This window comes from Ciconia boyciana, chromosome 2 (genome assembly GCF_034638445.1).
Source record: "Ciconia boyciana chromosome 2, ASM3463844v1, whole genome shotgun sequence".
Taxonomy (NCBI): Eukaryota; Metazoa; Chordata; class Aves; order Ciconiiformes; family Ciconiidae; genus Ciconia; species Ciconia boyciana.
Window position 1 is genome coordinate 74031010 of NC_132935.1, and position 18185 is coordinate 74049194.

An 18185-nucleotide genomic window follows, 5' to 3' on the forward strand; every position below is an offset into this window, starting at 1 on the left:
AGCTGTATTTTGGACAAACCACCCCTGCAGGCCTGGCTCTACATGAAGCCATTTGAATAATCAGTTAATGGGGCATAATAGCCAAACTAAGGTCTGTGCCGTTGGTTAGAAACTCGACAGGAATCTGAAGTTAAACAGAAAAAATGTCTAGCATCAGGGGCTCAGCTATGTTCATTGTTTTCTGGTAAAACCAAAATAGTGTCACGACCTCTTCCTGCATCTCAGCAATCCTCAAGCATCAGAAACATGTATTTTCTAACAAACAGATCCTTATGACTTCTCAGCACAGCTTTCCTTTATTTAAACAACAATTTTCCAATTTTTTCTAGGACTGTGAAGGCTGTGAAAGCCCTTGAGCCCAGTTTGCACTGTGCAACAGTGCTGTGTCCACCTAACCCGGAAATTTGCAGGAAACTTTGAAATTCCCTGTGCTACTCTTTGCTCAGAGGAAGAGTCCTAACAGCCTTCCAGGCAGGACCCTAACAAAAGCACAGCTCATAAGCACGTAATTCCCTGTTTGGTCTTCTGCTGTTCTTCCCTCCCCAATACGGTTCTCCTGAAGGCCAAGTTTCTTCAGATCGAAAAATCTGGAAGTCTCAGGTGAACCTGAACAGTTGGTCTTCCTCATGCCTTTTTAACCACATGGTCTAGAAAAGATAGCTTGTTAAATCCAGTCACTGATTCAGGATGCAGGCTCTGCTCTGGTGGGTTCTTAAGATGGCTGTCAGCTCTTCTGGTTGTTAGGTTTCAGACACGGGAATACCGACAAGAAAGTCCTAACCAAGGCCTGGTTATCTCCAGATGAACACACATAGTGTTTTATGAGCGATCCCAGTAATTCTTTCATGATTTTCAATGATATAAAACAAAGCAAAGCTATGAAAAAGAAGAAGAAGAAAGCAGAGAGTCTAGAAAAGTGGGGTAAATACCTAATCCTAGGTATTCACAACTTTATAAACCTCAGTTTTTGATTGTAACTAATTCCATAAAGCTTTGACAGAGCTGTTCACTCAAATGCTGGTAAAAGGTGCCAGTGTAAATCTCATAGAAGCTTCCCTGAGTACATTTGCTAAGTCTGGCTGACACAGCTCTGATGGGACACCCAGGGAGAGAGATGGGGATGTGCAAGTTCCATGCCACTCTTTATGTTTTTCCCTGACTCTATCCATTGTGTGGTTGGAAAAAGCTAGCTTTACTTTAAAATGAAAAAAAAAAAAACCATGGAAGAATTTGTTCAAATATCTACCGCTTAAGAAACAGCATTCTAGACCACAGATTGAGAGCACTCAATTTGGACCAGGGCAGAAAACCTTAGGAGGTGCCCTCAGCGAAGCATTTAAAATGTCATGTTAAGAGGACTGAAGTTCCCCCCAGGCTTTTTGGTGCTCTACACCATCATGGTAAAAGAAAGAAGTTTTGAGCAAAGCAAATCTGCTGGTGGTCCGCACTGGCATTTGAAAGTACACTGAAGCAGCTACGTATCCTTATACCAACCTTCAGCCTTTCTTAGTAGTCGTTATCAACTTCTTTCTTTATTTATTTAGTAACGGGCACATTAGCCTGGGTTTCACTCTCCATGAAAACTATTTTAACACAAAGCAGATTTGGGTCTTTATTTGTTTTGAACCACAAGTGAAAAGGCAATAGGTTTAGTTTGGAAGAAGGTTGCCAAATGGATGAAAAAGGCCTGCAAGTTTTCCTTTTGGTTGCCCTTAGCATTTACGGTCAACTTTTCCCAGCTCAAAACCCAAAGTCTGCTCTCAATTAGCCTGGCGTAAATCAGAGCAACTCCATTGACTTCAGACAGCTTTTCTGGATATAGAGCATTGTGAGACAGAACAGAATTTGGCCAATATTGTCTTTTTTTGTTTTACCAGCACCATGGATTTTTCTCTTTTTGGAAGACTTATCGGTTGACAGAAAGCAGATGACTGTGGACAACCTGTTTGATGTGGTAAACAAAAGCAAAGTAACTGCCAAACCAGCTGACAGAGTTAGAAAGAAAAGAAACATGAACACTGTGGGAAGGAGAATGCTGAGGAAGAACTTGAACCTTCTACTGATTTTGGTAGTGAAGTCCAAAAATAACCAAGAATATTGCCCCAAACAAAACATACTACAGTGTGACTTTAATCTCTAACCATGTCCATCAGAAGCAATTCCACTGAACTTGATGGTGCTAATCCACTGTAAAACCAGACATAGACATCTGCAACCACACACAAAGTTTAGATACCAGCAGGAGCAACACAGTAAGATTATCCTTAATATTGTTACATGTTTCCTCTGGGTAAAGAAAATGTACTGAAGGAATAAAGAGACTGAAACCCATTTTGCAGACTGTTTTTCAGAAAATACAGCACTGCAAAAACTGATTGGGAACTTTTTTCCTTCCTCGAGAGGGACTAGGATTATGAACCAAAAGAAGATCAGTGGCAGAAGACAGATCTTTCCTGGATGAACAAAAGTTACTTTCAGTTTAGAGAGGTAATAAGTAATTTTCATCCATTTGTACAGATTCCCCTCTACAACATTAATAATGGAAGCAGAAGGGACACAACAAGCATTTCTTTTGACAAAAACAGGTGATGCCTGCATCATATTTTAACCTATGATTTTAAATCATAGAGCCATAGAGCAACAAATTTCATTACAAATTGCAGCAAGGCCTAAACTTATGATGCTCTATTAAAATCCTTTAAACCAATAAATATGTTGCATCACAGACCACGCGCTCAAATTTGAAAACTTGATTCCAGTAGGAACAATGCAGAGAGAAAAATGTCTTTCCACTCAAGGTTAATTCCAACTTTATAAATGTGTAAAAACTTTGTACGAGTCATTCAACTTCACCATTTTTTCTGTTTAAATGGTAATGAATAGAAGCCATGAAGCATTTACTTTATTTTTTTGTCCCAGTTTAGATATCAGGTGTAGAGATAGTGTTGCATTCATCTGGACTGTTTCACCGAAAGCTGAGAGACTCGCTGGGATATGATAAAGCAGGAAGGCTGGTTTTCCTCTTCCTACCACAACTACAAGATTTGGGTAGATGATGAGACTAAAAATGTGAAGGAGAGAATCAGCTTGTCTGAAACACTTGTCTACCAGAAACCCAGTGGGATTTATAGAAGAGCCAACAGTTGACTAGCTTCTTGTTATGGCAACTTTGAAAATTTCACTAGGCATAGAACTTGCATCTTTGGGTGCTGAAACGTATTCCGTGGTCTGTAATGTCCAATGGGAAAAAACCCGATTTGCTAGCTACAAGTAATACTCCCTGTCTTTACCTGCTAAGAGGCTTGGAGAATGGGGGGGGGGGAAGGATTTTATTTAACTAATATATGAAGTGAAGATCATTGTTACATAAATTCATAATTGAATGCCTCTTTCCTTAGAGAGGCACGTGATCAAGTTAGAAATTCCAAAAGGAGTTGAAGAGAATTTAATTATTTTCCTAGAGAAGATTGCAAGGACAACTGCAACATGAAATTAAATTTGACTGCTTAAATGAAAATCTCTTTCTTGGATTTAAACTTAAATTATGCTTTAAATTATGTCAGCTTCAAGGAGGATGCAGAGCAAAACTGGATAATTTTTTTCAGAAGAGGAAGATAATTATTGAGATTATGCTATGTTGGTGAAAAAATATTTCAAAGAACTTATGAAACTAATCTGCCATGTTTCTACTGCCCTGATACTAAAAATCAGCTCAAACACAAATTCATTAGGAATTACTGAAGGCTGCAAAACAAAGCTAGTAAGCAAACATTAATAGTGAGAAGACGTATTGGTAGCAGTTGTTATCCTGCATGACTTGTATTTGTCTAACTACAGTAAGAGAATCAACAATTTTTGTAGAGTTGAAGCATGCCCTTATTTCTAAACCAAATTAATCAGTTTAACAAATCAATGATATCTACTGCACATCCACGGGTACAGATTCTCAATCACACTGGTAAGTCATGAAGCAGGGCCCAAGATCATGCATGAGGCTTTCCATGCAGAGCGGTTGAAGCCCCCCAGCTGTACTCACACTGAAGATGCTTTAAACTCAGCCTGAAATGCACTGTCATCCTTGTCATCAGCCTGTAAGACCACGGGGCGCTCAGCCTCCAGCTCGCTAAAGGCCCGGCCAATAGAAGGTGATGGAAAACAAGCATGAATGTGGTGCCAAATGCAAGAAGAAGAAAGGGGAAAAAAAAAAAAAAAGCCATTATGCAGTTACAACACGCAACTACTGTTTAAATTATCTGGAGTCTTATATTTTCATATTGCTTGAAGCCATTAAGCTTTAGTCAACTCAGTTTGCTTTGCAACAAGGGCTGCTTTACATGTAAGGCAGGATTTCAAGGCTCTAAGTTCACATCCAGTGCTAACTAACAGAAACCCCTGAAGAATTTTCAAATGTTATAATCAACACAAGATATGCTCCTCATGGAGCATGCTTCGATTTTGCAAACTGCACCTTGAGCCGTGGGATGACAGATGACAGCTTTAGCTATCTGCAGTGCATGTATCTTCACCTGAGGTAGTCAGCCAAATTCCCTTTATGGTCAACAGAGAGAAACAGCCACTTTCAGAGCATGATTCATCTTGGTTGAAATTTCAGGCATGTAGAATACATCAGATAACTGAAGGCCTAGCAGTGCTTGCTGCACTCCACTGACATCAAAGGGAGGCAAGCTGATCAGACATCTGACTTAGGCAAAATTAATTCCAGCCCTCTTGTGAGGTAGTCAGACACGTTGAGGATCTGCAGCTCCCTTTTTTCCTAAACGTGTAGCCCAAGCCAACCTTACAGGACTGGCAATGACAGTAGCTTTGACTGACTCCAGTGTTACAGACTGCTGCTCAACTAGTCATTACTGTCTCTCTTTCACTAATTATAAAACATTAGATAGATTCACTACTACAGTGTAGCCTCAAAGGAAATTATTTATGCTGGAATGCTGATTGCAAAGGGGGAAAAAAAAAAGAATGAACTGTAACATATACAGGACAAATAAGACTGCATTAATGTGACTATGCCCTTGTTACAATCTTCTATTATGTCGCTATATTGAATATAAAATCTGTCAATGGATGAGATTAACCTTGGTTAGTTCCCAGATCAAAAGCTCTACCTCATGTCCCTGCTCGTTGCAGGGGGGTTGGACTAGATGATCTTTAAAGGTCCCTTCCAACCCAAACCATTCTATGAGTCTATGAGTCTATGTGGTTTGGGTCCATTTACTTAGGGTAGATGGTGCCAAAGAACTTGTCTATGTAGATAAATCAAGGCACCTACAAATCCATTTCTTTTTGTTGTTGTTAAGGTTTTTTGTTTTAACTTTAAATATGCTTTTTCTTTCTTTTTTAATTCAATGGAAAGAGGGAAAAAAGTAAGCAAAATCTGTCAGATTAATAAAGTGCAATGAACATAATGGAAATAATAGGGGAAAATAAAGGATCGTTCCCCAGCTCATGCACTCACCTCTCACTGAGATCTTCAACACGCTGTCCATGGCCTAGCACGAAGCTGGGGTTCAACTGACCGCATGGACTCGCAGGGGCCGATAAAGTGCTTTTGACGTTCTGTACGGAGTGCCTGCGGCTCCGTCGGCGCTCTAAACCCCTCCGCTCACTAGCACCAAGACTTGCCCTTCTCCGGTCCTTGCGCCCACTGGGAGGGGGGTCAGCACTCTCATCTCCATCCTCATGTCTCAGTGTCATCTGAGAAAGAAATGAAGAAAGGCAAGGCTTCTGCGACAGTTCCTTTAGGTACCACAGGTCTTCACACCTAGCCTTTAAAAATTAACTGATCTCAACATGATTAACTCCTATTAGCATCACCATTTCTATAGCTATACCTGCAAGTTGCTGTCTACCCATTAGTGCAGTGTAGCAGCTCTAATAATGGAATTATATACTGATGCCTTGTATAGAACACTACAGGATCTGCAACAACACATTTATATATCTCCTAGGTTTTTGTTTTGTTTTGTTTTGTTTTTAATGTAGGACTTAATTTTCAAGGAAACCGAGCAGTGTTGGACACCTAGCTCTCTATTTCCTTCCAGAATACTTAGGTGAAGTCTTGGCTCTAGTGAAATCAACAGAAAAAAACTCTCATGCATTGACTGATTGAACATTTCCTCATGTTCAGACATGACACTTGTAATGATCGAGTGGAAGTTATTGTCTACTACTTTAGAAAGTATTTTAGAATAGTGCCATCATTTCTTCCCAGCCAAGGAAGAGATCAGCAGATGTATATGTAACTGTATTCCTCTTAAAAATCTCCATTTTTACAGATCTCCCTGCAAAGTAAGCAAAGAAAAGAACCTAACAAACAAAACTATTTCTGTGAACTGGTACCACAACAGATTAAAAGAAAAAAACACAGACCACACATCTCCTCCAAGCCTCCCAAGTTTTAGGTTAGCATAATTACTTTCACGTATGCCTTTCAGTGGAAAATTCAGTATTTCCTGCCAGTTCAGAAGCACTGTCAATACAGAGGAACATATGTATAATATCAGAAAAGAATGATGCTGAGAATAGCATGGCCACAATGGCATTTGACAGAAACTTCCGACACAGGTTGGGAGCTCATTAGCTGGAAAGAGAAGAGGAGTAAAATATGGGTGCAACATCTAGTATCTTGAACTACAGCACGCTGTTGACATGCCAATGTGACATACCTCTAACAGAAACAAAGCAAGTGCTACCTTAGGGTACGTAAGGAGAGATATCGCTGGCAGAAACAACAAAGTTACTGGTGGATCTCATCTGAAATGCAGCATAACATTTCAGTAATCTTTATATGAGAAAGATCCATTCAAATAGGGCGATGGGGGTGATCAGAAGAATGCATATCTTCTTGTTTCTATTAATCTTGTTATTCTGATAATTCTTACCAGAAGTGACGTTAACAAAACAAAGGCAGGCGGAAGTGTGATATCTCTGCTTAGGCTGTAAAATCTATTTCAGTGGGGAAGAAGGGATTTTTCAGATAAAGAACAACATTGGCAGAAAAAAGAAAGAATGTACATAGGCATGTCTAAATTTAGTCTGGTCATCAACAGAAAGCTGGTACCCAACTAAGCCAACTGCTAGTTTTGCAATCAAGTCTTTCAGTAGGCACAGCATGCACGAAAAAACCTGCTTTTAAGATTAATGATCATCTTTTATAAAGGATTTTATGAGCTGATGCCTCTGACAATAGAAAAAGAAAGAAGAACATGGAGCCCTCTCTTTCTCACGTTCCTATTTTGGCCTGACTCTTCCTGCAAACTACTGTATATAAAACTTAACCCTGCTAAAGTTAGTGAAGTGACATGGGTGTAGAGTTGATGAAGACAATGGAGAATCAAATCTACCAAATCCTTTGCTGGACTTAGATGGAGATAAAGTCATTTCATTTCATCACACCAGAACATGAATTCACATTTACATAACATGAACTTCAGCCTAAACCTCCCCCCCTGCTCCAACACTTCCCGAAGTCTGAAAAGAGGCTAATTATTAAGAAACTGGCTATCCTACCCTTACATATAAATACTTAAGAAGTAGTTATTTTACACCTAGGTGGTGAATGTGGAGTCACTCATTACTCCATTGCTGTAAACTGTATAGGATCTAGTCCAGTGTAAACTTGTAAACAAGGACTTGCTGAGTATTCAGCTGCAGAACAAGTGGTATTTGTGAAGCTGAGCTCAGCCGAACCTTTTTCACGAGCTGAATACTTTTGCATACGGAAAGAACTTCTACTTACTTCAGGATGTGTAACTAGCAGTCTGAGAAAGTTTTAATTGCAGGCAGAACTGCCCCTAAGGAGGCTAGTAAATGTGCTGGTTTGCCTTGGAGTATGCCCCAGCTTTAGCATGAAATGCATTTGCATTGAACGCAGCTATGTACCGAGGCACGTCACATATACAAATGTGTATAATACTTCTAGCAACCAGATGTTTTTCTTTTAAAATAAAATAGATAACCAAATTTCACGTAGGTTACATTCCCCCCTCCTCTCAGCTTTGAAGTCTGCACAAGCTGTAAGATGCATAAAACAGGGCATGTTATGTTACCTCGTAAATGTTAAATTGCTCAACTAAGTCCAAGTCTGTTCCTTTCTTGTTCAAGTGTCTCTGTGAAATAGCTTCAATGCCTAGCTCTTCCAGACAGTCCACCACATCGTAGAAAGAGTCTTGATCTGGCAACCCCGACAGCGTCTAAGAATCAAAGGAAAAACATTTAAATCTGTTTGTTTTGAAAAGAATTAAACAAAGGTTTTTAAAAGCGGGTTGCAAGTGGTGCTGTGTATGATTTCAATAAAGTAAAACCCATGATGTGGGATTAGAGACACCGCTAGAAAATAAAAAACAAGTAGCACAGCTTTTAACAAACAACTCTGTGCACTGTGTAGAAAAATGAATAATTGGCAAAACAAATCAATGTTGTTACTTCATACAAAAATGTATGGAAAATGTGGGTCTTTAAAATACACAGTTGGATTCTTCCTGGTTTCACTGAAGTATAGATTTAAAGAACAGAGAACGTTAAAGCATCAAACACAGGGATAAAAGCAAAGAGAGAGAAAAAAAATGGTTTAGCTCAAAACAGTGAAGGTGATTTCCTACTGATTCCTGTAAGTTTGGCCTTAAGAAGAAAAAGTCCAATGCACAGCTGTGTGATGTCAGGACAGCAGGAAATATCCTGCACCATGTGCCTACTGTCCTCCACACCTGCAGCACAGGTCATCCTCCCAATGCACAAATTGTTTTGTATCACAGAGATATTGACTCCTTTCCTCCCTTCCTCCCTTTCAACTTGAAAAGCCTCATTAGAGGTACACTGACTCCTCAACTCCTATAAAATGTTAAAAGAGTTACTAATTCCTGATTATGGGGTAAGTTGTTAACAGTGACACTGGAGTGCAGCTAGAAAATAGAGAATGCCACTAGAGAATGCCACTAGAAACAGAGAATGACACTAGAAAATAAAGAATGCCAATAATAACAGCTATTGAAAATAAACTGTTTGAGTTCAGAGCTTTCTATGGCACCTGCTCTATGTTGAAGAGAGAGCACTTTTCTTAACCTAGTCATTTCCCATTTTTTTGGTGAATTCAGAAAACTGAGAAAGGAAGGTGGTCTTCTGCAGTATACCATAGTATGCCACTGCAGTATATGTAGCAAGAGGGATTGAATAAAGCCACTCACAACTTTATTGCAGAGTGATGTGTGGGAAGAGGACATGGGCACTGGACAACTTTGTTCAGAGCACAAGTGAACTTCATCCACCAGAGTCCTGCAGACATTTACAAAGACAACAGAAAACACTACTATTCTGGTTTGCCATTGATTTCTACTCAGCTTGTGCTGATTTTTTACTGCTCTTTTTGCACGATGCAGCAAAATGATCCTAATTCTGCTCACGTTGAGCAGAAACTACTGAACATACTGTGCTACCTACTTGCAGAGCAACGTATATCTCATTGCAAGAATCAGTCTATACAGAGCCGCTTCTGCAAAATATGGGAGAGTACACACTGGAAGCAACAGTTATTCTTGGATTAGCTCAGCAGAGAGATGCTTATTCTCAGTTACCCCTCTCCTATTTAATTAGCTAAGTAACTTATCTATACTCCCAGTAGAAGAGAGAAGGAGCAAGAGATAGAGACAGCGCATGCAAAAACCAGGCCCTCTCCAGAAAGAGTTTCATCATCTCATGCCTGGGATGGGATGAACTGTGCTCGGAGAATACTGGTTTTCTGGAGCCCGGCTTTTCCAAAGTGGCTCTGAGCAGAAGAGTGCAGAAGAGAGCATCCACTCTGGGCTGCCTCCCTATACCAAGAAGCTTTACATTCAGAAAAACTGGTCTGAATTACATGAATAATAACAGACAGCTGATATACCCTGCCCTGTTAAAGCACCTCTTTCCTGTGAAATGAGGCACTGCAAAATGTGCATCACCAAGCTACTTTTTAATTTAATCTTATTTTTTTAAACTAAGCATGACACAGCAGCATCTTCTTCTTCAATCATTACAGGACTATTATCTGATGTCTGGTGAGCTCCACTGCAACAGGGATGCTTAGCACAAACACTAATGAAGTGTTAGGGTTATACGTTCAGGATTTTATGTTCAGGCTCTAATTAAGAATTTGTCTCTGTCCAGGACAGTTTTTAAGCCTATTTAAAACCCACCGAAGACTATGGAATTAAATTTTCCTGAACAGTGCTGAAAATAGATACCATGTGCATTTTGTTCTTTCCTAAACTGACACCTCGCATTGAGTAGAAATCTGAGGATTCAGCAGATGAAGCTATTACACTGTAAATTCAACATAGCTTTAACATGGATATGGAAATACTATAATAGAAAATTATGTCTATCAGGCTTTCTCCTACTTATGAAAGTAGTACACGACAGCTACGATGGCCTGAGCATCTTCAGGCACAATAAGATGTGATGTCTTATGTGCAAAAGGGTGGACAAACAGTTAGATCTGCACAGATCTTCTGAGCATTTACTTCTTAAAATATCAGGAAATCGTCTTAACGTTGATAGGCAGATCACCCGCTTCAAATATAGCTTTTTTAAAATCTGAGGTCAGGCAGGCTGTAGACAAGGAAAACAGCAGCATAAGGTAGTATTTACTGGCAACCCTGCTTTTGTCAGCAGCCTTTTATTGGTTAATATAATTTTAAATCATGCAGCAGTGGAAATCCAATTTTCACTGCATGCTAGTGGCCAGAACTGGGCAACTGAACTCCCAAGTATAGAAATCAAATATTTTTCCTTTGCACGGTTTGTCATTAAACTCACAGACCCGTTTTTGGAGCCTAATGCATATCAAATTCAATTTTTAACATTATAAAATGGGATGTAAAGGGGCACCACTGGTGTCACAACAAGGTCAGTTCAATCTAGCTCAGGAGAAAGATTTTTGCAGTAACTAACACAAGGGACATGAAGTGCTTGCATATATGCCTGATTAATTCTGGCTTGTGATATTAGAAAACAAGAGTGGGCCCACATTTTCCTGGTGGCTTCATAAAGGAAACAAAAACCACAATCAGCAGAGCAGAGGTCATAAATTGGGCAGGTCCTTCCAAGGTCCTTCCCTCCTTCCTCAGTACCTGGTTAAGTTCAAGCTGATACTCCCATATCAAAATACACATACAAGTCCCAAATATTTGCTCCTGCTCTGAAGACTCAACCTTACAAAATGAAAACCTGTCCAGAGAATTAAAATTTAGCCACTTGAAGAAGCATGTTTAAACCATACTCTGTGGTTTGCTTGCTGAATTTTGTTACATTACCGCTAGCCTAGACCAAAACTGGGATTTCAAATCTGAAACTCTTCAGAACTCAGGTGTACAAAGGAAGCACTGATGTGAATATCAAGACTCATTCCTATGCCTCTATCCAGTTTTGGTTTGAGGAAACATCCCTGAATTAAGATTTTTTTATTTGTTTGTTGTGTGATTTTCCAAGTTGCTTTCCCAAGCCATTGCGGGAAAGCCTGTAAAGCTTTAAGTTCTTCCCTCTCAAGTGGCTGCTTTTGGAATGGTGAACTAAATTAAAACCAAACCCCAGCCTGAGAGTTTTGAGCTTGACATATCTTCTTAACATTTTTACCAAAGCCTAAACAATATGTTTTACCTACCACTAAGTGTAACAGTCCCAATGTAAAGAAAGGCAAGAAAACTAATTAAGTTGTATTGGGGGGTTAAAAAAAAAACAACAAAAAAAAGAGTTTTATGGGAGTGTAACAGCCAACTGTTTTCCTAGATGATAAAACCTATTAGACAACATACTCAACTGGTAATAACACAATATTCTTATCACTACATATCCTCAGTTACATTTCTGAACAAAACCTGACACAAATTAGTGCTAGGCTATGCCTTGCTTCAGACTGAAAGCCTCTTTTTATTTGCAGTTTTGAAAATGTTTAGCCCTGGATGATACTAGCTAGTAAAACTAATAAGTATGGTGCCTTTTGTCATTTACAAAACAATCAAAGTATAAAGCAGTGGTGCAGAGAGGATACAGACAACAGAAAGTCCATTTGGTGTGCAACGCTTTACATGCAAGTCCAAGGACTGTAAGAGTACTGCTCTGGTTGCTAACATCCAACAGACCGAGCTTCACTACAGGGCCCATGCACTAGATAAAGAGACATGAGCTAAATCTTACATGTTACAGTGAAAAGCACTACATGGTAAACACACACACTTAAGGGCATTAACCAAGTTTTCAATTGCTTTGGGATAGGAAGCAGCATCTCTCATGTATGTGTTTTCCCAGGAACGACAACTTCTTCTAAAACATCTGGTGCGGCCAACGTCAGACACAGGACGTAAGATGATTGTTGTTCCAGTGTGGCAGTTGTGATGTCCTTCAGGCAGGTCACCGAAAAACGATGTGCCAGCTGCTGTTTTAACACCATACTGCCCTGAAACAGCACTTTTTCAACTACAGCTGATGGACTGCTGGGGGGTGGTACTCTAAGCTCCCACTAGTAACCACTGGCCTGGAAGCTGGTGCTTAAATTCTAGTCTTATACCAGACCTGCTAAAAACATTCAGTGCTTAATCTGACTATACCAAAATGTATTAAGTATTAGATACCTCATAATTATTTTATCTACCTATTTTTTTAAAATGTATTGTATGATATGAGATAACAAGCAATATTGAACACAGGTAAAAAGAAAATCAACAGTAATCTTACGACTACGAAGCTTCCAGTGTAATCTCAATAATGAAGAGCTTTTATAGGAAGTAAATATAAAGTGAAATGAATGCAACACAGAATTTTCTTTCTGCATTTGATGAGTGTTTTTTTGTTTTTTATTTATATATAAAGGAAACACAAGGCTTTAATATATCTGGACCTCAGTAATAAAAATGAAGCAAGCAGAGATTAGAATAAGATCTAACAGATCATAGGAACTAACCAAAGGAAGATAACAAAGGTTATACCGGAACTATACATAACCGGAAGTATCTGCATTGGGATCAGTCTCATTTAAGAGATTCATTAATGCCTAAATCCCCCCAAATTAAGAGAGGGTTAATGAAATGTTAGTGTAAGTAAATCGGTTAAGCATCAACTAAAGAGAGGGAGAGGATAAAAGGATCGGAGCAACTCTTATGCCTGGGCAGATGTGTTTTCTGCTCTTGAGCAGGAAGGAAAACAGTCTGTAAATGTATACATAGAGAAAGAAAAAGGAGTAGAAGTATGCTTCCTTAAGACAAATCCCTCGTGAGGACTCTGCCTGCACTGAAAACTTTGACATTTCCTTGCCTAGAGAAGTTGAAACCATCTGAGCCTTCTTTGTATTCTCTGCGGGGGAAAAAAATTACAACTGTGACATGCTGCTTGCTGTTTTCTCTATAATCATGAAAAAAATCCCATTAAAAACTTCATAAAGCTGTCCATAAACCAGATCATAATTATAACTCTGGCATTGTGGGATTCCTCTCTTCCTTGATCTTCATAGCTGCCTTGCTCCTTTGACTGAGAGATGCTTTTTTTTGGTGTGTTTTTAAAGAACTACCTCCTCTTAAAAATAGCTTTAAATGTAGTAAAAAACTCAGACTAAAGGAATCAACTATAGGATAATAAAAGTCAACGCAGAGCAAAATTTTTTAAGAAGCCAAACACCAGGTAGATTACAACTGCGCAAATGATGAAGATAATTATCTCAGAAAGAGGAATCGGTACATGAAACAACGAGGAATAAAAGAGAGACGTTAAAAACTAGCTGCCTCAGTTTTAATAGCAACTACAGACAGAAGCATATAAAGCTGGTGATGCCTTTCAGAAAGAGTACATCAGTGAGATAAGGTGGTCTTTTAAAGTCAAGAGGATCCTTACTACCACGTAAGGAGGAACAAGGGTGGCTCTAAGTAAAAGTACAGTAACATCAGTGTTGACACCAGGAGAGGTTAGTCCCTCTCAGGCATCTTTGCTGGACAATATCTGCCATATAAAATAAAAATAATAAGAAATTAATAAAATGATAAAACAATAAATTTATATCATTAATAAAATGATAAAATAATATGAAATTATTTTCTCAAAAAACCACCAAAGCAACCCACGGCCCCAACCATGTAGCCATGAGCACAATAAGCTGGCAGTTTGATTTATGGCCTCCACCGACAAACTCAGGATCTTTAAATGAATATAATGAATAATAATAATATTCTATAATACTCTGGCCTATTAAGTATAATCATAAAACACACAGTTATTTTGATTTGCTAGTAGTATGTTGATCTTCTGTGCTGTTTAAAAAATCCGTTTTTAATTTTAGTCACCCTAAGATTTGTTTAGGACTAGATGCTAATTTTTAAGGAATTTACACTAATAAATTTCTAACTTTTACGGGCCATTCACTTTCTCCCTCCTTATAGCACAAGCAAGTACTTTGGAAAACATTTGATCTTACTGCAAAGCTACTACTTCTAATACAGGACACCAGAAAATATAAAGAAAGAAGAAAAAAAGTAACCTCATTTTTTTAAGTAGAAGCACTCTTACTAGCACTCAGACCTGTTAAATTCATCATATTTGGTCTGCAGTAGAAAAAAGTTTAAACAATCTGAACTAGAAAGTTGCACACAATGCAAGCCTTTGTAAGCATGTGATCTTTTCACCAGCACTTGCTTTCTTTCTCCCCTTGGATAACATGTTGAGTTAGTTTGTTGAGTTTTGTTTTGCACTGCATCGTCAGCGTTGGGAGAGGAGCCATATCATAACACGTTTCTGCACAGCATCTAGCAAAATAGCAATTCTGCTCCCGGCTGCTGCCTCTGGGTGACTGCAACACAAGTAACAAGAGTGTGCTGATTGATTACAGCTTATCCTGCAATCTCTTTGGGACAGATCTCCTTTGTCATAGATTCTCAACAGGGAAGATCATTATACAATTGGTAATACTAACATTATCTCCACCAGTTATGCCAACAAAGTAAACAAACCTTGTTAACCAAGGTCATGGCGTAAACCAGTAGTTCGGTATCAACTCCATCCTTCTCCTCTAGAATCTCCATGATGTTGGACCACGGCTTGGCTCCTAGAGGAAAAGCAGAAACCATTGGTGATGGTGATCAAAATGGGAAGCTGTAACATCAACATTTATCCAAGATAAGCACAAGGTGGAAAGATGTGGCCAGGTGGAAGACCAAGTGTTATCTCCAGCTTCCTCTACAGTCTCCCCTGCTTCACAGAGAGTGAAGTTAATACAGTCAGTGAAAGCTATGGTGTGTCCTAATGCAAGGATCTAAAATATGCCAGGTGGATTTTCCCCAGATGTACCAATTTCTCTCCCTCGATGATGAAGGAAGTTTTGTTAGCCCAGTTTGATTGACAGTGAACTTCTAAAATCAAGCAGGAGGAATTTTACCCCACCTATCATAGGTTCACATAAGCTTAGATAAATCTTCAACAAAAATCTACATGCTACTCTCTCAGTGCATTTGATGCTTACATTCCTAGCGATACTACTGAGTTACGCTGCATTAAGAGAAGTCCTGTTAACAAAACGGTGCAGCAGAGAAACACAGTTTTCTCAAATTACAGGCTGTGTCTCTTGGATAAAAGAAATGATCAATGAGGGGAAAAGATTTTTGCTGTGGTTCTTATTCAAACTATTTTAATAAGAATCCCCTCTACTGAACTTTCAGATACATTTTTCTCATTTTTCCACTAAGGTCAAAATCTGTGCTTCTAGTTATGATGTATTTGCTTGATTTGCACTTTGATTTGCATTTGTACCATTATCTGATGCCAAAACCCAAGTGGCTTAGTAAGTTATTGTGCCAAAAACATCAGACAGGCAACACCAGCCAGACTCAAGATAACCTCTTGTGTGGATGGTACCTTGTAAAACCATCACGTTTCATTTGGCTAAAAGGCAGAAGGTTGCATTTATCAAAGAAAACACTCACATAACTATATTATCTAGAAAACTGAAGTAAATAATGAAAGACTATAATTCAGTGTTTTGTTTGACGTAAAGTTAAAGGTGAGGAGGATGAAGCAGAAAGCTAACCGTAACTTAGAGATACTCAACTACACCAGCATAACTGCAAGAGTCTCTGAATTTCAGAGGGAAAAATGCAGAGTATTCCAATAGCCCACAACCCCTAACCTCTATAGGGATGACAATAGTTTCAGTATAATCAGGCAGTAAAATGCAGATGTTTCATCACCACAACCTGTTGCTGACTGATCAGTGACCCCAATGTTAAAACTCTGCATTACTCTCACAGTGATAAAAGCCCTTGTTTATTCATGCTGGTATTATATACATATCTATCTATCTATAGAATGTCTGCTGCACAGACATCGAACCTCTGCTAACCAAGGATCTCTGTTTTCAAGGCAATGGCAGTGCACTGTGTGGAAAAACCTGTCTATTAAAGAGCACACAGACAGCAATATTTGTCCTGTTTTCTTTTCCCTTCTTTTTGAGACATTCTCTGATCTTTACTACTGAATAATAAATCAGAGCTTCCTTATCTCAAGCAAAATCAAAGGAGGGGGATTCACTCTCAGCTCTCCAAATGTATTTATGTGCATTACTAATTAAATACTAATTCAAATACACGGCTGTAATGAAAATACACTAGACACCTCTTTCCCACATTCTCTATATTACCAGACATTTTGTGCAGTACATGTTCAAAAGACATGTGGAACAAATTCACTCGGCTCACAAATGATATATGATCAGCAGAAATGATATCCTCACTACAAAAATGTCTTCCTGTGGTTTCCAGTGAAAAATAAAAATGGAAGAAAATAAGAAAGAGAAACAAAATGGGGAAACCATGCAAGTCTGACTTATAACAATGCCATTTGGAAAAAAAGCAAGTTGATAACAACATAAAAAATTAATTATTTAATCCATACTGCATTATTCAGTGAGAGTCCTTCTAGGGAAACATGCCTTTGTTTCACAGGCAGGTTTTATTCTCATTGGAGCAATTCTGTCTCGTTTTTTTAAAGACAGCATCCTGGTGTTTGATTATTTTTTTCTTCCTGAATGTCTTGATACTTCTCCATTATCATAAAAGAGTATTTTCAGGATTGCCTGGCTGCTTTCCTGCAAGAATGATATACAATTTTCTTCTACCTGTGCGGCTTCTCTCTTTCAGAATACAATTTTTTAAAACTGTTAATCAGGCACACTTACTAGTAACGCAGCCTTGTAATAGCTCATGCATCTTTCAAAGGCTTTAATTAAGGTGGTGGTATTAAACTTAGGCAATTTCCAAAATCTAGCCTTAAATTTGAAATTCTTCATCTGTTCCCTGACTAGTATCAAAAGGAGGCAGTACTATCAATGACTTTGACAGTGCTACTCCAATCTGTACCAGATTAAACCTTTCCTTTCAAATGTTATTTTCCTCATTATGATCTCAAGCTGAACAGCCAAGCAGTGAACACGGAAATAGCCATAAGGCCATCTACCCACCTGGGGACAAGGCAGTTCTGGTGTGAAAGTTGCACCAGGAACTTACTGCATTACTATACTTGGGTTAATATTCCTTGCTAATATATAATGAGAGCCTGTAGTTTCCAACCTATGATCCGGACAGCATGGGATATGGGCAGATCTAGAGCAGGTGTCTGCTCTCATCCACTCTCATGCCCTGAGCTTGGGTTTCCAAATATGTTGGTCCGCAGAGTTACCACTTAAAGATGAGAGCACAGGCTGGAGTCTACATGAAAAAATTCATTTTCAAGGCAACATTTTTTTAATGATAGAATGATAGTGAAAAAACTCCTTCTCCTTTCAAGCTGCATAGCAAAACTTTGTGAAAGATCTTTTCCTTGGAAAATCATACATTAAAAAAATTGATGAGTTTTCTAAACTCATTGGCTATTGTAGTAAAACAATGATGCTTATACAAGAGATATGAAAAACATGATGTATATTTTCCCTTTTCCTTTAAAAGGCTATTTGTAATTGTGGAGAATATTAAAAGCTCTCCATTTATAGATGAAGAGGAACCTTTGAGGAAACTATTATGCAGACCTAAAATCTGCAGCTTTCATTTTCTGTGTAATGATTAGAATATAACAAATCTTGAAAAACCTAAACTCAAATCTAGGTTTGGCAATGCATATGTATTTCTAGTAAAAAAGGTAAATCCATTTAATATTTGTATACT

At 38.6% G+C, this 18185-nt stretch overlaps 1 protein-coding gene across 13 annotated transcripts in view; it reads right to left on the minus strand.

Moving 5' to 3' along the window:
- FHOD3 (formin homology 2 domain containing 3) overlaps window positions 1–18185 on the minus strand; it is a 414659-nt gene that overhangs the window by 113445 nt on the left and 283029 nt on the right. For 9 of the 13 annotated variants that reach the window (XM_072852994.1, XM_072852993.1, XM_072852990.1 and 6 more), the window contains exons 8-11: window positions 14985–15079; window positions 8070–8213; window positions 5477–5715; window positions 4037–4123 (exon numbers count right to left, since the gene is read on the minus strand). In XM_072852994.1, the coding sequence (XP_072709095.1) occupies window positions 4037–4123; window positions 5477–5715; window positions 8070–8213; window positions 14985–15079 (565 nt within the window). The remainder of the gene's footprint in view (window positions 1–4036; window positions 4124–5476; window positions 5716–8069; window positions 8214–14984; window positions 15080–18185) is intronic. The other 4 variants (XM_072852997.1, XM_072852996.1, XM_072852995.1 and 1 more) reach the window with 1 other exon arrangement.